The 20,374-nt window shown below is 55.1% G+C and overlaps 1 protein-coding gene across 15 annotated transcripts in view; it reads right to left on the minus strand.

Moving 5' to 3' along the window:
• The window catches only part of CDH23 (cadherin related 23), a 410,879-nt gene that overhangs the window by 124,480 nt on the left and 266,025 nt on the right, over nucleotides 1-20,374 (minus strand). For all 15 annotated transcript variants that reach the window (XR_005986846.1, XR_005986845.1, XR_005986847.1 and 12 more), the window contains 4 exons: nucleotides 6,767-6,831; nucleotides 5,337-5,574; nucleotides 3,906-4,011; nucleotides 1,701-1,828 (listed from right to left, as the gene is read on the minus strand). Coding sequence is in view for 11 of the 15 variants with exons in the window: in XM_041749258.1 (XP_041605192.1) it covers nucleotides 1,701-1,828; nucleotides 3,906-4,011; nucleotides 5,337-5,574; nucleotides 6,767-6,831 (537 nt within the window). In the remaining 4 variants the exon portion in view is untranslated. The remainder of the gene's footprint in view (nucleotides 1-1,700; nucleotides 1,829-3,905; nucleotides 4,012-5,336; nucleotides 5,575-6,766; nucleotides 6,832-20,374) is intronic.

The following is a 20,374-nucleotide window of genomic DNA, read 5'->3' on the forward strand; positions in this document are numbered from 1 at the left end:
AGTTAAGGACCCCAGGTCATAGAGTTAGAGAGTGGCAGAGCTAGGTTTCAAAGCCATACACCTCCCAAACTATGTTCCTTTCTCCATTCTTTGAGGAGGGGGGCAGGTTTCATAGACACCTTCACATCCCTCCAAGATCTGCTGCTGCATCTTGCAGACAAGGAGAACTCACCGTGCCTCAGCGGAGAATACCCGCCGGTTGAAAATGATGGATGGGTCGGTCGGGGTTAGGAGCATGACTGGGACTGGGGGGCTCTTGGGGCTGTTTTTAATCAAGACTGGTAATGGGCCATGTGGAGAAGACATGGTCACGGTTGTCAGGGAATGCATTCTGGTTCTTTGGTGCCCCCCACTTCAGAAATTAAAAGTGGGGAGCTACGGATAAAAGGCAGGCAGTGAGTGTTTAGATTTCTGTGGCTCTCCTCTTTTCCAGCTGCCCCCTCCCCCTGGCCTCACACCACTCCCTGAAATCTGTGGGGACCCAGACTCTCTACCCTTTCTTCCCTTTGCTGGTTCTGCACAGCCTCGCCCTCTGATGCTACTCCTAAACCCTGCTCCCTCATGCCCACCTGCAGGGGTCCCCCCCCAAGGCATCCCCTTTCAACCTTATCATTGCCAGTGCATCCTATGCAGCAAGCAAGCAATCAGGGTTCCCTGCCCAGACAAGGACTGTCCCACTCAGGAGCTGGCTCTGGAGCCTCTGCCTTGGGTCGAGAGTCGACAGGATGAGGCTTGGTAAAGCCAGGTGTGGGGCATCACCAGAGGCGGTTGGTGAAGCTGCCTGGGACAGGAAGGTCATCCAGCATGCCTGCTCTGGAAGATACTTTCCTGAGCATATGTCCAATCACAGCCTACCTCCTAACCCTGATCTAATCCTCCTGGAGCCGGTAATGCACTAACTCTTCCATCAACACTCACCGGCTCCTGCAGGCAGCAGCCTCTATGAGGTGGGGCGGGGGGAGGTGGGTACGCTTGTGCATATGCAGTGGGGAGGTCTCTGGTGGGGAAAGGCCCACTGATGCCCCATCAGACCACGATCTGCAGCCCTGGGATGGCCAGGGGAGCAGCACAAGGCAAATGAACCAGTGTGGAGATGGATTCAGTGGCTGATAATTACAGGCATGGAAATCACTAACGTGCGCTTGATATTCATGTCAGACCAGCTGTGGTTTGGTTTCAGGCCCCTTTAGATCTTCAGAGGAACAGACAAAGGAAAGAAAAAAGGAAGAGGGGGATATATACAAATATAGAGGGAGACAGACAGACAGACAGACAGGAGAGAGAAGATGACCTCCCAATAACTCCCTTCAACTTCACAAAGCATGGCTCTAAATGAGAGGATCTCGTGACATTTCCTCCTGCTTGAGCCCCAGTTCCTGTTCCCCATCAGCAAGTGTCCTGAGGCCCCTTAATGAAGTTGGAGCTGGCTGATGGGGCTCTTCTTGCATTCCAGGACCTGGCCTTCCTGGTTGAGCTGGGCAGTGGGGGAGGGGGAGCAGCTTGCCTGCTGCAGCAGTGGCAGAGGATTGCTGGGGGCAGCCTTTGGGACCATCTGCTGGGTGACTTCCAGAGCTGCAGGGACAGCCAAGGATATAGGGACAGTCTGACACCACTAGGTTCAGGCAGGGCCCCCAGCACTCTGGGAAGCACTCGCCACTCCTTACCCCAAAAGGGCAAGAGCAGTACCCCTGGGTACTTACAAACACCTCGATGGTGACAGGGACGGTGCTGTTCAGAGGGGGGTTGCCAGCATCCTTGGCCATGACTGTCAGGTAAATCAGCCCATTGGGTATCTGCTCATAATCCAGGGGACGGCTCACGCTGATCACTGAAATGACAGGAACAGGTCCCCAGGGCCCCCTTTAAGCAGGTGTTAGATGCCCATCCAGCCAGGGGTCTTCTTTGGGCAGAGAGGGTGTGGCTGGCACATGCTGGCCAGCTCTGCTTCATCCCCCCACCCCACCTTCCTCTGAACTCTGGGGGCCTCAGGGTCTTGGTGTAGGTTTACCAACTGCCTGATATGCAGGAGGCAAAGTGCTGAGCACCGCAGGTGTTCACTATTTTGGTGGTGACGTAAGTACCGCTTTACAGACAAGGAGGCCAAGCTCAGAGAGGTTCAATAACGTGCCCCAAGTCACACAGCTAGCACCTTGATAGAGGTGGGACTCGAGCCTAGATTTGTTGGAATCCAGGCTCTTTCCTAGTTTGTGCTATTACCTGCTTATCTATCTCACCCACTTCTGTGACACTCTCCATCAGTCTGGAAGCTGCTCGGAGGACAGGGTCATGCCTCGGACTTTCTAGTTGGTCTCTTACTAACTCTCTCCAGATGAGCAGAGTTCATCCACTTATCAACCAGTCTCAGGGCTGCCAGAGGTGGTGCTGCCAGTGGGGTACAGGTGGCGGCTCCCTCTCTAGTCTCCTCTGGTCCTGCCACGGCCTTACTCCTCTCTCTCCGTCCCTCCCTGGCCCCCGCCCTCTACCCTGTGGGCTCTCCATGCCCGTCCCATCTAGCAGCCTGCTCTGGGCACTGCTTTGGCCTCTTGGGAGGACACCGAGTGTCACAGACTTGACTCCCAGCACAACTCTGCCTGAAGGTGGCGAGGACACCACTAAAGCCAGAGGCAGACAGAGGTGGAGGGGCAGGATTTGGGGGTTGTGGAGAGATGCCCCTTTCTGATGTCCTCATCACTGCATATGCCTAAACTCCCTCTTCCCTGGGTACTCTTCTGTTTGGGGAGGAAGGCACATTGGCTTGCATGTGGGGGTCATCGGGGCTCTGACAGGGCATCGTGACAGTACGAAATCACCCCTTTCTATGTGGGAAATGGCAGCAAAAGCATTGCTTAGTAATATGAAACTGAAGGGAGGGTCTAGTCCAGGAGAGGCTGGGGTGTGCAAGTGGGCGAAGACACTTGCAGGTCATTAAAGTAGGGGGCATAGATTTTAAAGAGAACATCAGGCTGTAGCATCTGGAGCCAGGATTATAATTTCTGTGACCACGTTTCTCTGACCTGATTGTGGGGTGCAGGAGGAGTGAGTGCTGGACTCAGGGTCCCCGCAAAGCACATCCATTCTGCCTCAAGGGCACCTAAGCCATCTTCAGGCATTCAGGAACCCTCCTAGAGGAGGGGGTGTCCAAATGAGCCCTTAATGCTAGCCAGAGGTTATTGGCTTAAAGGCCAAAGGAGGGCAGAGCAAAGGGACAGGGAGGAAGGGTTTCCTGGTTGAAGGAACAGACTCTGCAAAGACATGCAAGTGACCACTAAGGGGAGAGGGTCAAGGGGTTCAAAGAGGGTTCTGGTGTGGAGACATAGGTGCTGAAAGAGGATGCTCGAGAGGCAACAAGAAGCAGATTACACGAGTCTTGTTGGACACCTCTGCTGCGTGGCCTTGGGCAAGTCACTCCCTGACTCTGGGCCTTTGCGGCCTTTCACCTGAAGAACAAGTTGGTCTCAAGATCTTGGAGCTGAGGGCTGCTGCTCTTCCCCACCTCGTTGCAGTGATCAGGAGTCCCAGGGGAGCAGGCAGGGCAAGGTCCAGAGTACAGGGCTTTTGAAGCACACCCAGAGGCTCAGGACACTTGGCTGACACACCTCTACCTTATGGACCTGCCGGGGCAGCTTGGGTAAGAAAGAGGGGCCCTGCAGACTGTGGGAATATCAGATGCTGGGCTGACTGTGGCCTAAGACTCAGAGAAAGATGGAGCATATCCTACAGGGGGGTGATCCCAGGTTTGTGTCACTTGCTCCAGCTGATGGGCTATGGGGCAGCTTCCTGGGTTGTCCAGGTGTCTGGGAGACAGACGGCCACCCCCCTCTGGAGAGAGGCGTGAGTGTGCAGACCCTTCTCTGGCCCCCGGGCTCTCTTCCCTGGGCTGGGGCTCAGTCCCGCCGCATGCCTACCTCCATAGCCCTCATACACGCTGATGTCAAAGTAGCTGCCGAATGCGGAAGCATTGACGATGCTGTAGGTGATCTGGTTGTTGGGAGGGGAATCTTCATCCGTGGCCTGGAAGGAAGAGTACAGATGGGGCCCATGAGCCCTCAGAGGCTGGGACGGGGGTACTGGCCCCTTCAGGATCCCCTGCTTTGGGTGATCCAAGCTCTATTTGTCCCTCAGCCAGAGGCCACTCTCTCATGTTGGGGTATGGAGGTGGCATGGGAATCTAGAAGGTCAGCTGGAGACCTAGGGCAAATGGGGAAGGCTGGGGCTTACTCTGAGGATGGAGGTCACCGGCATACCTGGCACAACCATCTCCCAGAACCTTTGGTCTCAGCTTGAACACCTGACCCACAGAGGCCTTCCCTGACCCCTAGGACCAGGTGGGCCCTGTGCTATGCGCCCCATTAGTCCTTCCACACCCAACTGTGGCTCCCCGTTCCATTTCTGCCTGCCTCACTCAGATTGTCAGCTCCAGGCCAGTGAGACCCTTACATTTCATGCCTATAGTCCAGTACAACATGCGGCACACAGTAGGTGTCCAATAAATGCACACCGCATGAATGCAAGGTATGGGGGGTGAACACACTGGAATGAGTTCAGAGATCTTTCTTCCCCTTGACTGTCTTCTAGGGTGACTGAATTCATTAGCCTCTTTTCAGACATCTCTGTTCCTAGGGAGCCTCCAAAGGCAGCCCATCACTCTGGGGGTACTGGGAGCTGAGCAGGGTGGGACGGCACAGTGTGTGGGTTCTCCTTTCTTTGCAGGCCCGCGTGCCCACCCCTGGTCTCTTGCTTCCATCCCCGTCTGCTTCCGAAACCAGTCCTAAATGGAAGCCCAGGGTCCTGTCACTCGGGGTGGGAATGGTGGGGGAGGGGAACGAGGACATCACGAAGTCTCTGCTCAAAGTTGCCATGTATGGGGGGAGCTCACTGCAGGTGGACACTGGGATTGAGGGGCCCCGAGTTCATTGAGCCTCTGGGAGGGGGAATCTCTCGTTCCTCCTGTTTCCTGCTCTGTGAAATGGGTGGTGTCCCCACGGACTCTGGTTCCTTCCAGCTTCGGCAGTTCCAGATTCCAAGCTCACCAAGGGGTCTGGGTGGGGTGTCCTTATGTGGTCCTTATCCTGCTCACCACTTGCCAAGGGAGATGGGGAGGACATCCCTTTGCTGAATGGGTGACCTAGAATTTTAGCTGACCCAGACACTTGCCCCACTTGGTTACCAGGGACATGAGGGAATGCTCAGAGGCCTGACCGGGATCTAGGCTGAATTCTTTGTGGACGGCAGGTTGGCCTCACATGTGGCAGCTTCCACAGGGCAGGTGGTCGGGATGAGGGCACAGAGGGAAGGATGGGAGGAGGGCTGGACAGCAGGATGCCCTGGTCTCTTACCCGGAGCCGCACCAGCTGTGTGACAGAAGGCTCGTTCTCTCTCAGGGCCCCCACGTAGGCATCCTTCTGGAAGGTGGGCACATTGTCGTTGACATCCAACACATTGATCCTGACCCGGCCTGTGGTCTCCTCACCACCCCCATCCCGGGCGATGACTGTCAAGGTGAAGCGCTGGATGAGCTCATAGTCCAGTTTGGCAATCAGCATGATGAGTCCGGTGTCCTTGTCCAGAGAGAACCTATGTCACGTGTGACGGAGAGAGAAAGGGACCCAGGTGTAAAGCAGCTTAGAGATAAGGCCTCTATTTACCAGCCCGTCCTTGCCCGAGGTGATAAACAGAAATGAGGTCAGAAATCTGCCCTCTCTTTCACTTGCGACACCATCCCTCTAACCCGGGGGAGCCTCCCTTGAGTTGTAAGTTGGCTCCTGTATCCCCGGGTCTGGTCCACAGCTGCCAGCCACCGAGCCTGGCAGGTCCTGGCTCCGAGACCAAGAGTGAAGATGGGAAGAGATGAGGAAACCCAAGCTGATCAGGACAAGGCTGTGTGAACATGGGTGCCCTGAGGGAGAGAGTGCCCTGTGCGTGCCTCCTGCTAGTGGTTCCTTCCTCCCATGCTGGGGCTCCACCTGGGGTGGCAGAGAATGGCCGGACGTGCCTAACGATCTCTGTCTCCTCTTGATCATTCCCACAGATAGTCAGGGCCCATGATCCAGGCTGACGGCCACGGTCTTACTCATCCTGTTGAGCTTTCCAGATGCATCAGGCACTTCATTTTTAGAAGCAGACCTGCTCTCTGACTTCAACTTGGCTTTTGATCATGTCAAAAATGAGAGGGCGTCCCCTTCAGCTTAACTGAAGACAGGGGAAGGAGATGGCCCAGAGCCACGGTGGGTGGCAGGGCAAGGCTGGCATAGGTCAGGCGGTGAGACAAGCCGCCACCTGACCTCCACGCCAGCTGTGTGACTTTGGGCAAATGACTCAGCCTCTCTGAGTTTCCTCCTCTGCAAAGTGCAGATGATAGCAGTGCCTGGAGAGGAGTGCCTCCAGCACTTGTGCGGACGGAATCAGGTAATGCGTGTAAAGCCCTCGGCACAGAGCCTGCCACACAGCGAGGGCTCCCAGATGCTAGCTGCTGCTACGGCCATAGCTGGGTGCGGTCACCAGCGTTTCTGAGCTGCTTCACTCCCAAAGCTAAAGGCTGCCTTTTGGGGGCCAGAGAAACTACGCCTCAGAGAGTTTAGAGGACTTGACTGAGACTGTGCCACAGCCAGGGCCACACTGGCAGCGGTGCCCGTGGGTTCTGACTCCCTGCTGGCTCAGTGCTTCCGCCACGGGGGCCTGGCGCCCTCCCTGGGTACTGAGACGTTTCCTGAACCTCGTGAATAGCGGAGTGCCACTGGGCACTGGGCGGCCCAGCGCAGGGTCTTACCGGTCAGGGTCATCGCTGAAGAAGTAGTTCACTTCCCCAAAGGTGCCCACGTCATTGTCTGTTGCCTGCAAAAGTGAGAACAGGACGTCATTGCTGCCCGACCTAGCGAAGCTCTTGATCTTACCGGAATGTGTCCACGGCCAACCCCGTGGTCCTCCCACACAGCTCCTCTGGCTGAATTTTCGAGAGGTACATTGTTCAGTACAGGTGTCCCCAGGCACCAAGAGCTGTTGAGGTTAACAGTGGACAGTGCAGTTCTGGAGGATCGGTCTTCTGTCTAAACCTCTAACTTGGGGAAACCACCTCTTTTGAACTCGTGTCAGGCCAGGCAGGCTTCTGCTCTGCAGATGCTCAGAGGGCTTGGGGGTGAGGCCTTGGATCTGCAGTGTGGTCACAACCTATAGGTTTGCAAAATATTGCAGACAAAGGTGGAAGTGGGTTCAGCCATCTGGTGGACTCTCCCAGTCCCCAAAGCCTCCATATCTGATGGGCTTCCTGGTGGGAAAGTCCCCTCAGGGGGATTCTGGGGCCCCTGCCTTCTTGAACCCTGGGAATAACCCATTGCATGCAAAAGGCGGACTGTCATCTGGCTGGCAAGGTCCTATACTGCCACCTCGACCCATCTTCTTTGGCACCTGTCTCTGCTCCAGCAAGCAGTCTCAGTGGGGGCTCTCTGCTCGCCCTTGACCACATCTGGGGCCCGTCAGAATCCTTCTCTGGGATTCCTCTTACTGCTGCTGGGGTTGAAAGCTTCCCTCTGGGACAGTGAAGGCCAAACACACTGGGAGCTGCTGGCTGTGTGAGGACGTTGAAGGTGCCCCCGGCGGAGAGCTAGGAGGGGAGAGGAGGGAGCCTGGTAGTTCTGGAGTCCTTCCTCTGACATCCCTTCCACCCTCAGTTTGATTTGTGAGTCCAACAAGAAAGATCTCTTTTACCCCGTCTGGTCCTGCCACTTGCAGTCGGAAGAGACGGGAGGGAGAGAGGCCTGCCTTAGGCTGATGACAGTGGCAATGATGGTGACCACTGCCGGCCTGTCCAGTGGTCCCGCCTTTTACATTTTCACAGACCATGCACATTTATCATGACCTCATTTCATCCTCACAATGGTCCCATGTGATGAGGGAGACAGATATTTCCACCCATTTCACAGATCACAACACTGAGGCCCCGACCCCAGCGAGGCCCATTCTAGGTCATGAGCCAGGTTACGAGCAAAATGAGGCAGAAACAGGGATCCCCACTCCCAGGCTGTGGTTCCTTTCTTTAGGCTACCCCCTCCCACCCCGCCATGGGGTCCCTCTCCCTTCTCCAGAATGAGGGCACTTTCAGCAGGGGATTGGCTTTTGTGGGTGGGACTCCCGGCTGCGGCATCATTCCTGGCTTGGTTACGGTCCACAGTATAGGTTAAATGACACCATCCATTTATCTGTTCATTCCTTATTAAGCGTGCGCCGTATGCCGGGCGCTGGGACCCTGCTCCCTTTCTCAGCCGGGCAACCTGCTGCCTGCTGCTAGATGCCGGGAGGCAAAGGCCTTGGGCTGACCTTGGGGACATCTGCTCTGCATTCAGGGCTTCTCTGTAAGATGGTGATTGGCTAGAGTTTTGGCTAATAAAAATATATTTCAATACTTTTATTTTTTAGCTTTAGTGAGGAGGAACTGACAAAATGTAACCTATCTAAGGGTATGGTGTGATGATCTGATATACATGTGCCTTATAAAAGGATGTCCCCCCGCTGAGTTCATTAACACATCCATCACCTCCCTTATTTACCACTTTTTTCCCCTTTTTTGGCGAGAACACTTAAGTTCTACTCTCTTAGCAAATTTCAGTGATAAAATAGTGTCATCAACCACAGTCATCATGTTATACATTGGATCCTCAGACCTCATTCATCTTACAGTTCAAAGTTTATACCTTTTTACCAACCTCTATTTCCCCCACCCTCAGTATCTTTGTACTAAGTATTTTTTGAAATTCTCTTTAAAGTTCCTAGATTCTGTGAAATCTACCAAGTTCTACATTCTTTATGATCAACCTGAATTTTCGAGAAAAATTTGTGTTCAGTATACTTAGTTGAGGAAGGCAGAGAAGTGAGTAATATATTTCTACACCAAATGATCCAAGTGAAAAAAATGTCTAAACTCAAAGGGTTCGGGGGCGCCCGGGTGGCTCACTGGCTGAGCATCTGCCTTTGGCTCAGGGAGTGGTCCTGGGGTCCTGGGACTGAGTCTCATATCAGGTTCCTTGTGAGGAGCCTGCTTCTCCCTCTGTCTAGGTCTCTACCTCTCTGTCTCTCATGAAAAAAAAAAAAAGAATCTTTAAAAACCAAACAAAACCAAAGGGTTCAGATCTCGGTTATCCAGAAAACTTGATTATACAGAAAGAAGCCATTTCTGGGGCTGTGGCCCTGCTTTTATAGGCCTGTCTCTTATGCCAGATTCCCCCTCAACATCCCCACTGTCTGTGTTCCAGCAGACTGTGCAGACTTCCACTTGGTCAGGCTCCGAGTACACCACAGGTTCTTAGGGATGCGTGTTGAAGAAGTGATGAGGAAGATGCTGAGCCATGGGACCCGCCCTCCTCCGCAGGACTGGTTCCCGGACAGGCACTCCCTGGTACCGAGTCACTCCTCAGGACAACTGCCATTTATTTACTGGGCACCTCATACTTGTCACACATTTTATCTTCATAACTACCCTATGAGGTAGGTCCTACCAGCAGTACCACCTCCAGTTTACAGACAAGGAAACTGAGGCACACAGAAGGTATAGAGCTCACCCAAGCCTTCACAGGGATTTGAAGCCAGTGCTGTCTCGCCATGCCCTTGGCCTCTGTGTGTTATCCCTTCTGAACCGAGAGGAGAGCTTGCTCTCGGAAGAACCTACGCCTGGTGATTCTGGGGGAAGGAGACAAAGCTCCTCAGAATAAGCCTTTCTCTTCTCTTGCAGGGACCAGAGAAGTAGCACAGAGGAGCCCGAGTCCCCCTTTGCCCCACTAATCGTCATCACCACGTGTGGTAGTATTCAACTATTGTAAGTGCAGCTTGGTCTGGGGAAGAACTGACCGGATGCCATCGGGCCTCTTGGTGAGGGGGCAGTGTGGCCTAGAGATCCCAGTGCCAGGCTGGTGTCAATAGCTCAGGTCACTGTATGACAATCATCACCCCCCTCAGGCCTCAGCATCCTGGGATGTCAAAGGAAAGGGTCTGGGGGAGCAATGGAGGCAGAGTGGCATCAGCTGGGCTCACCTCCCAGCACACAGCGCCCAGCACAGAGCAGGTGCTGCATGAATGCCCGGAACATGAATGAATGAATTCTAGTAAGAAGGGGTGGAGGCAGGCAACAAGGGAGGGGGTGGCAAAGCCAGGGAAGACAGGATTCAGAGGGGAGTAAAAGAGCCCGAGAGAAGGGGATAGGGACCCAAGAGAGCAGCAGCTAGGTGGCACGGAGGGGATCGGGAGGAGAGGAAGAGAGGGCTGGGCTTTGGAGGAAGCAAGGGGCCTGGTCAAACCACGAGGGGGTTCCTGGCCTTGGGGACAAGAGTCCTTCCAATCTGGATGCCCCATGGAATTGCACTAGGACTGTCAGGGCATGAAGGACCCCAGAGGTCCCCTGTCCAAGCCCTTTCACACGGGGGCCTGGAGCAGCTGAGGCCCAGAGAAATTAGGTGACAAGATGGGCTGGTCTTTCCTCCCCGGGCAGACACTGGCCTCTAACCCCCCGGCCCCAGTCCCCACCACCCTCCTCCAGTGGGCTTGGCACAGCCATGGCTTCCACAGTGACCCTTTTCCCTGGGGCCTCTCGCTGCCTGCCCAAGCCACTGATGCTGACCGAGAAAGATTTGTGAGTCCTTTAGTGCCACCGTCTAATGACCGTATGAAATATGTATGTCCAGCAAAGAGGAGAGGGAGAACTTTCATCTTTCAAATGCGTGAAGCAGAATAAGAAGATGAAAAGCTGCTTTTGTGCCCCTGCTAGGGTGGGGGCAGCTGGCACCGACACAGAGGGCCTGCAGGGGGGGCCTGTGGGTTAGGGGGCTCTGTGCCTGGGAGGAAGCAGCAAATCCCATCTCTTGGCAGCCCTGAATCCTCCTGGGATCCCTGGTGCCCTCAGGGGATAGGTCCTTCCTCCTCTAGGACACACTTGTGGCCCTGCCCTCTGGCCTCTGCTGGCAGCTCCAGCCTCATCTCTGACCCAGGCCAGACCATGTGGGGCTCTGGGCCAGACTGGCCACCCATCTGCTCCCTCTGCCTGGATTAGTTCCTTCCTTTCCTTTCTGGCTCACCCCTTCTGTCCTCCTTGGCTCCCCAAGGCTGGGTTAGCTCGGCCCTTTGGGAATCATTCCCAGCACTGAAGGTGCTGTGGAGAGGAGGCTGTCAACTTCCACATTTCCTTCCACTGGGCTGTGGCTCCCTGGGGACACGGTGGGGTCATGGCACCTGCACAGGAGTGCTCGCGATCTCTGTCCTCTACAGGGACATCTGCATCCACGCCTCCACAACATGCATCCACATACACGTGTTTAATTCTGGCCACAGCCCCATGAGTTGGGTTATAACCCCCTGCTCTCTGCCTCTGCCCAACAAGGAAGCAGACAGGATCATCACCAGGAAACTTGCCTGAGTTTGGAGCACTCACCTGGAGCCCCGGTTTGGCTTTTTTTTTTTTTTTTTTAATTCTAGGAATGAGTATATCTATCTCCCTGAAGGGTGGTGTCCAGGGTCTCACAAGGCAGTCAGACAGCGACAGGGATGGGGGATGAGGACGGCCGAGCTGGCCGGCTCTCATACCACACCCAGGAATTCTAAGGAATGCCAAACCAGGGTTCCAGGTGAGCACCTCAGGTATGCCTCAGGCCTCCCCTCTGGTAGCTCTGCATACCCACTGCCATCCCCCAGGGCTAGAATCTTACCCATAGGTACACACTGGTATACCTTACTGCTTACCAAAACTGTCATAAGGGGCCCAGGGACAAGAAGTCAAAACCAATGGCTAATATGATCTTCCTCTGCTCAAGAACCTTTGGTGGCTCCCTGTTATTGCTGAATTAAATCCAGAACAGCTCCCTGGTGTTGAGGCCTGGCTGGCTTTGGCAGTCTTGCTTCTACCTCTCCATGGTGCACCGAGCTGTCCTCCTGGTGCCTGGTTACACCATCCCTTCATTCCGTAACTGCCATCCAAACTCCAGCCCAGCCCTCAGGACCCATCCCCAAAGCCCTCTCACTTAAGGGGCTCCCTGACTACTCCCTCATCTGGACCTGAGAGCCCCTGGCTGTACCTCTTTTGGAATATGTGGTACAATCTGCCATTTTTAAAAACTGCCCGAGTATGCTCCGTGTCCACCCCTTGAAAGAGAAGTCTGTATCTTACTCATTTTTGTGTCCTCTGTTGTGTCCAACACAGGGGTCAAGATCTTTGCCAAATTTAGTAAAATCTGGGATTTCCGCTGCTGGCCACCAAGGGCTGGCATGACCTTCTTTCTGGGGGGGGGGGCGGAGGGTGATACCCTCCATCAGTAGATACCACAGTGGGCAGTGAGCAGCCAGAGGGGCTGTTCAGGTTACCCAGGGGGGTGCAGCTGACATTTCTAGAGCCTCTCCAATAAGTCTCTCAAGCTCTGATGTCCCACCTGAGCTCTGCAAACTGCGGAGAAGGACTCACCCAATAGCCCAAGCAGTCAGCCTGCTAGGGCACGTGCAAAGCGGGTGGGCAGAGTGGATCTAGAGGGGCAGACACCTGGCATGCCACAGAGAGAACCTTCGTGAAGGCAATGACCAGACTCCCAGTCACGTATTCAGTAAATGTGTTCTGGGCTCTGCCACTATGCCAGCTACTGTCCCAGGCACCGGCATCTCGGCTACAGGAGCGCCAAGGCCCTTGCTTGAATGTGCCTTACATTTGGGAAGGGGAGAAGACGAGACTGCAGAGGAGAAATACCAAAGAACACAATTTCAGACAATGGTAACAACTGTGCAGAGAATTAGAGCAGAAAGCGGGCTAGCAGGTGACGGGGCTGCTATTTTAGACCCATGAGTCCCGGGCAAGGCCTCTTTGCCCAGGTGTGCTTGGGTCTCCGGTCCCATCTCCTGCGGGCCACGGACACGCCCTGGGGAGCTCCCTCGGAGAAGGGCCCTACCACAGGCACGGAGCTCGGAGGCGGCCAGCCCAGGAAGGGGGGCCCGCACACAGGTCAGCAGCTGTCCCCGCCGCTGGCACGTGGGGACAGGGTGCGGCTGCGACTGGCTGCTGTCCAGCGCCTGATTTATAAGGCATCTCCTCTGATTCCCCCCCAACACCAGCATTACCCGCAAAACTAATTCCCTCATTTGGGCCTTTATAATTGCATCGTGAGGGCTTATTTCCATGATGGACAATGCCGGCAGAAGTGTAATCTTCTTCTGCTGACAAAAAGGAAAAAAATACATACGCATGGTGGGGGAAATTCCAAAGGTTAAGACAAGGTGAGCCTGCAGTGGGGGCACAGCCAAATTCCTAGACTGGCCAGACCTGAGTCAGAGGTGCCCATCCTTCCCTTGGCTATGGGGCAGGGGGAGGGTAAGACGGTGCCTCTTGCCATCTTCCTATGAGCACATACCCATGCCCAGTGTTATTTCATTCCTTCTCTCCAACAGCCCTACTCTGGTGGTGGCGAGACCAGAATCAATGTTATCCCTATTTTACAGATGGAACTGAGGCTCAGAGAGGTCAGTCAACTTGCTCAATGTCAAATGGCCACAGTACAAGGTATGAACTGAACTGCATTCTTGTGAGCTATTAACCACCCCCTCCCCTGCTGCTCCTTTGGTGGGGCGGGGGCGGGGGGAGAGGCATCTTCCTGCAGTCTGAAAGCTCAGCCATGAGATCCAGGGTGCTCCTACCAGGTCACTGTCCTCACCCTCCAGAAGCCAGATGAGTCCCCACAGGTAGTCTCCTTCTTACCGTAATGGCTCTGCCTCAGCCTCTGCCTGGAAGGGGTAGGCTCCAGCACCTCTCATGCCCATCAGCAGAGGAAGCAGGAGACGGTCTCTGGCTGTGGTTTCCCAGGATGCAGGTGCACCCACTGGGACCCTGGGCCCTCAAATAAGGACCCCCCCCCCAATCTCTACCGAAGCTCGATCTTAGTGTGGGCACAAGATTTAGGACCTAGACTGGGAGAGGTGGTCACCTGATAAAGGCCAGGGCAGCTTGACTGGCTGGGGCCACCCTTCCCAACCCACCCAGAGCCCTTCACCGAGAACCCTCTGGATACAGCTCTTCCTTTAACTTGTATGCGTTACAAGGGCTCTCTACCCAGCCCCGCTCATCATGACATCCCATGCCCACTCCCAGGACCCGCACTGCACAAGAGTGGTCAGGTCCTCCACAATCCTGGGTTCCTCCCAAGGGGGCCCTCCTCACTCAGCCTATTTTCATTCACAGTGAGCAGTCGCCATCTCCCACCCTCTTCCATCCATTTGCTCTGGACCAAGGGCCTTTCCTACTGACACACTGTCCCCGTGTATCTCTGCACCCACTGCTGTCCCTCTTCATAGCCTAGCAGAGGCCCATCACGGACCCCAGGCCTTATGCCCCAAGCTGACTCCTGCCTGCTTTGGTCTTCTCCTGGGTCTCCCTCTGAACTGCCACCCACTGGGTGCTGCTGTACTCTGACAGCACTGATCCCTCCCTGGGGACAGACACCCACCCCTCTCACGGTTTCAAACAGCCTCTACCCTTCTCTATAGCCCCAAAGTCCTGTCCTTGCATCTTCTCTCTTCCTATATCCTCACAATTCCCTACCCTTCCTTCTCTCTCTCTCTCTCTCTCTCTCTCTCTCTCTCTCTCTCTCTCTCTCTCTCGGACCCAGGCAGCCCACAATACATCCCTGTCCTCCTGCAGCCCATGGAAATCTTCTTTCTCTCTGTCTGGCTCAGGTGGGCCCCCCACCCCACTATGCAATCTCACACACACACGCACACGCTCGCTCACACCCACCCTCAGTCTCGGGCAAGGCCCCACCACACCCCTTCCTGGCCACCTGTGTGCCCTTCCCTGCAGGCCGGCAGCTGGCGGGCACTCACTCAATCACTCCCCACCAGGGCCCCCCCCACCCCCGTCACGCATGCTCGCTGAGACACCCCGCACGGGGCTTCTGCTCTGAAGCAAGGCAGGCCCAGCTGCCTCCCCAGCAGCCCTGGGTCCCGGCAATGGTGGCAGGCGGCAGGTGCCAGCGAGCAGTTCTGCTCCCGTGCACAAATCTGCAGAGAAGGGCACACGGTACAATTTGTTCAGGAAACAATAGCAATGTTTGACATGTCATAAGGATTGATGGAGCAGAAATTTACATGGGAGAATGCATTTTTAAACAGCTCCACGGAGCCCCGGTGCTTTGCTGGTAATGCTTTCCACATTCATCATTCGCTGAGCCTCTCTGAATAACTCCTTAAACTACGGGAGATTAACTGCACTCTTGCAAGCTCTGGGAGGCTGGTGTGGCCGGCGTGAGGCACGAGGGCCTCCATGGAAGGACCCCAGGAGCCCAGAGGCCGGGTGACCTCCACTGGCCTGATAGGCCCATAAGGGGCCTCTCCCAAGCTCCTGCATTCTCCCCCATGGCACTCTCTGAGATTTCTTTTTCTTTCTAGGATGCGAGACAGAAGCCAATGGCGGGGAAATATTTAGTCCGCCCCACACTTCTGGGGACATGCTTGGTGTATCACTTTTGCTTGTCATCTAAGAAGGAAGCTGGGGCTGACGGGTGAGCGTGTGATAGGTGGTAGGTGGGCAGAAAGGTCTGGCTGGAAGCTGCTGGTCTGAGCACCTTCATGCAGGTCTTGGCCAGGGGAAAGGTCACACTCCCCAGAGGAGAGAAAATGCTAGTAACTGTAAGGAAAATGCTGTGTAGGGGATTAGAAGGGAGTGCTCCAGGTGGGCAGTGGTACTAAGGAGTGAATGATGGGGTGTGGGAGAGATCACGGGAACACTGGATCCGAGGAAGAAAAACATATTCAGGAAAGCTCCTGGGTCCTGCTCTTGGCTCTCTGGGCATATAGGAGGCCTTAAGACAAGAGGATGCCGCTGGGGAGTCTGGGTCTGGGGACAGAGGCTCAGAGCTCATGGGACAGTGGAGTCACTGGGGTGGGGGGTAGTTACAAAAGGGTAGGGACCCAACTGGTGGTAGGGAAAGGGACAAGGGCCTTTCCTCCCTCATGTCCCAACATGGGATCAGGGACGGACAGCCACCACTCCATTACCCATGCCCATGGCAGACTAATTAATCATGGTACTAAGAGCTGCGAGGTCCTTAGGATCTCTCAACACTGACTTCCCTGCAGCCACTGAGGACCAGTTGTTGTACAAGTTGTGTTAAAGCCTCTCTGCTACCCAGCTGGACCCTCTGCTCCTCCAGGGTCAGAATGCGCTTCTCCTTGGAAGGCACAGTACAAGACCAGGCACCAAGGGCCTCACAGAGGACCTGCACTAAGTGTAGAGTCATGAAAATGCCGACAAAATGGCAAAGTGAGATCTAGGTTCTGGTCCAGCTTCTGCTCCGACCCTCCAGCTGCAGGACCCTGAATGAGACACTAGATTTCAGGGCCTGTGTGCTACACAGCCTCCTCACCCATCTGCCTGCCTTGCTCTGGTGCCAGTAGCCCACTCTCCATTGGAGCCAGACTGACGATATGAGATGCCACTGGCCAGTGTGTCAGACTTCCAGAGCATTTGAGACAAAATCCAAACTGGCCAGCCTCTGACATCCTCTCTGAACCATCTCTGGATCACTCTGCTCCTGCCACCCAGTCTCCGGGCTCCAAATAGGACAGGCTTGCTCCTGCCTCACAACCCTTAAACCCTACTTCCCTGGGCCAACAGTGCTCCTTCTCACCTCCATGGGTTCAGCTAACAGGACCCATTTACCTCTGTAAAAGTTCACTCAGCTGCCCACTTGCTGCTGCGTGGGCTAGGAGCCGAGTGGTCACGGTAGTCAGTAGTGGTGACAGGCAGTGGGCTTAGACTGGGGTGGTCAGCGCTGTACTGGGAACTGGCTGGACTCAGCTGGGGTGGACAGCCCTGCCTGGTGGCTGGGTGCGATGCGGAGAAGGGCGTGGTTTTGGCAGGAATATCTGGGTGCATGTTCACTGGCTACCTCCTCCCACAGACTGTGAGCTTTATGAAGCCAGGACCGGTCTTGCTCCACGTGCATGCCCCACATCCAGCCAGTGCCAGGCACAGAGGCCACCCTCCACAGACTGCAGCAGAGTAAAGAGATTATATGTGATTACTTACGAGGTCCTTTCTACCAGTGACAAGCCAAGAGTCCCCGCTCCTGAGTAGATGGACTTCTGAAGAGGCATGGGCACCAGAAGGATACGATGGGGTCGGGGTGGGGGGAGGTGGGGGATGGAAGAGAAAGAGAGGGAGAAGGGAGAAGAGGAGAGGAGGAAGGGGAAGGAGAAAGGAGGAGGAACAACCATAGGGACACGTACTCTAAGCCTCTGCTCTCTCATCTCTCATCTGTCAAATGGGCCTGATAGTAGTAGCTGCCTTGCCGAGTCATCATGAGGATTAAAGAAAGGGTTGCATGTAAAGTCTGTCCGTCCTTCCTTCCTTCCTTCCTTCCCTTTTTTTTATTAAAGATTTGATCTATTTGAGAGAGAGAGAGCATGAGCGGGGAGAGGGGCAGAGAGAGGAGAAGCAGAGTCCTCGCTGAGCAGGGAGCCTGATACAGGGCTCGATCCCAGGACCCCGGGATCATGACCTGAGCCAAAGGCAGATGCTTACCCAACTGAGCCACCCAGGCGCCCCCACACGTAAGGTGCTTTAGACCGGTGCCTGGCAGTGGGAATCACCTCGAGGGGGAAGGTGTTCGTCTGCCCACTGTCACTTCCTAGCAGTCTAGGCCAGCTGCAGGCCGCGTGGGGGTGGAGGGGACGTGGCACTCAGCTCTGCGGGAGGCGTCCCTCTGGCCCAGCACGAGCCAGGCCCCCACCCCAGGTATGAAGGTGTCTCGCCTCTGTGGCAGGGGGAGGAGGGATGAGGATCCGGCTGACAGGTGTTCTCCAGGTGTGAGGGGTCCCCGGCTTGTTTGTTATTGAGGACACGGTGTTGTTCTTGGGCTCCTCCACCCCCTTCTTTAGTTCTCTTTATTTTAAAACCTGGAAATAAAAATTGATGGGGAGCAAATTGCTCTGGCCAGCAGCTCTGTGCTTAAAGGAGTCTTCCTGGGAAAGCAATTACAAGATGTCAAAGGCTGTCAGGGTGGCAGGCAGCTGCCAGAGCCTGGGGCCTGGGCGGGCCTGGTGGTCCCCGGGGCCTCCTGCTTCAGGGAGGGATTGTCGGTGGGGGGGGGGGGCTCAGAGGCACAGGGATGGCAGAGATCACTGCCTTGCTGAGCGGCACCTGTGGGCCTGGCATTGCCTGAGGAACTGGACAAGCTTCGTCCCTAATCCTTAAAACAACCAGCAAGATAAGAAGCACAATCCCATTTTACAGACGATGCAGCTCCAGCTAATAATAACTAGAAAACCAGTAACAGCAGCTCAGCCTGGTTTAGTCCTGACTGGGTTCCAGGCATTATCCTAAGAAATCTGTGTCCTGAAACGTTCCACTTCCATTCCCACTCTGGGGGAATAAATACTCCTATTTCCCTTGTTGTATGGACGTGACAAGTGTCCAACTGACAGAAAGAGCCAGCGCCACCTACAACCCCCTGGTGCTCACTCCACCCAGCAGAGGCTGCTTTACTGAGTGCCTGGACTTCTTTTGGCCCCACAGGCTCTTCTCTCAAGGAAGCAGTTGCCATGTCGGGGTATCCACATCCCCAGTGGGGCCTGGAGTTGATGGATCAGTACCCCAGCTTCCTTGCCCTGAGGGACACTGGTTCACCTCTCCCCCTCCGGTGTCTCAGTGGACAGAGCTCCAACAGCCCGCCACGGTAAGTGGCTTCACGACACCCCCTTTAGTGGCCTCATCTCACTTCCCAGTCCCAGGTTACCGGGGGCCACCTCCTAGGTAAGTTGCCTGCCTGCAAGTCCTGTCTCAGAGTCTGCGTCTGGGGGAGCCAGGCCTCAGACACGGGCTGGGCACTGGGCACACATGGTGACAGCACATCCCTGTTCTCACAGCTGCAAGCGGCTCAGGGTCCTCCAGCTGGGGTTCAAAACCGTGGCAGAGCTGGGATTTGAACCATAGTCTGTCCGACATTCAGACAAAGAGGACATGAGGAACAAAGAGGAAAAAAATTCAGTTCCTAGCCCTCCTATACCACTGTCCATTCCCTTACGCCCTTGGGTTTGAGGAAGACTCCACGGAGTGACTTAAAAAAAAAAAATCACATCTGACCATCAAACAAAGGAAAGAAGGAGACAGAAAACCATTTCCCAGGGATGCAGGAGGGAGAGTAGCTGGCTGCCTGGAGGTGAACAAGACATTCACAGTCAGAAGGGATGCAGGGCCTCTCCGGGGCCAGTCATCAAGCTGGGATTATGTGGCAGAGGATGAGAAGGGGAGGGGGCCAGAGAGATGGGGGGCCAGACACAGGGGCTGAGGCTCAGTTAAGTGAGCCCTCATGTGCAGAGGAGAGGGAAGGAAGAAGAAAAGACAGTCTAATCAACCCCCTGGAGGTGCAGTCAAACTATGACTCCCCCATTACCAGATCTCACCATACACCCCTGCCCTCACCCCTTCCCTCTTCTCCCTTGCCCCCGTGGGATGCAACAGGCAGCTCCAGGCCTAGCAGGAAGGTGAGGGAGAGGTGCCTGGGCCGGGGCTGGTCCCACCATGCGCCAGGACATGTCCTCACCCCAAGGTGACTTAGAGTCCAGGTGGCACGCCCCCCACGCCTGCTGCCATTGGCGGGAGCTGATTGGGCCAGCACGTGCTGCTCGCTAATGAGCCGTATTGATTCCACATTCTCTTGTTGTCTCCCTAAATGGCAAGCCACACATCTGATAGATTAAATACCCACATGATTGCCCACCTGACATCTCCATCACTCCGCCTGCGGGTCCCTAATGAATTTTACAGCCCTGCGACGACAGAAGAAATTAAGGTCAAAGTCCGACACAGGAACTATAAATCACCGGTGATCTCTGAGACCAGCAGAGGGTTGCAGCCCTAGTCCCCACTCACCTGGGCCACTTCAGCCCAGGGCTTGATGGCAAGACAGTCACATCCAGTGAGCGCCCCAAGCACTCATGCCTGAGCAGCAGCCCCCACTCACAGACATTTGGGTTCCCTTGCTCCCCTGCCCACCCCACCTCCAGCAGTCAGAATGTTCTGCTCACTTATAGGAAAGCAGTATATCTCCCTTACAAAGACTTGTTTCTCAAGGAGTTCGAAACATGCTGGTTGCGCCGTTGTAACAATGTCCCCAGAGCAGAGACAAAGATGAGCAGCACTCCCTCCATTTTGCAGACAGAGAGACTGAGGCTTGCCCAGGATCACTGAACAAATTGAAGACCTTTATCTTCCAGACCCTACGTTTAGGGATCTTGCTGGGGAGCTTAGAGGGGTCTTTTGTTCTGGTCTTGTTTCCCCTCTGGGCAGGGGGGTGCCTGCTGCAGGTGGTTGAGCCAGCAGAGTGAGCTCTGGCCTTGGATTCAGACACCGGCCAGTCAAGTTCAG

Source organism: Vulpes lagopus, chromosome 3, assembly GCF_018345385.1.
Source record: "Vulpes lagopus strain Blue_001 chromosome 3, ASM1834538v1, whole genome shotgun sequence".
NCBI classification, from domain to species: Eukaryota; Metazoa; Chordata; class Mammalia; order Carnivora; family Canidae; genus Vulpes; species Vulpes lagopus.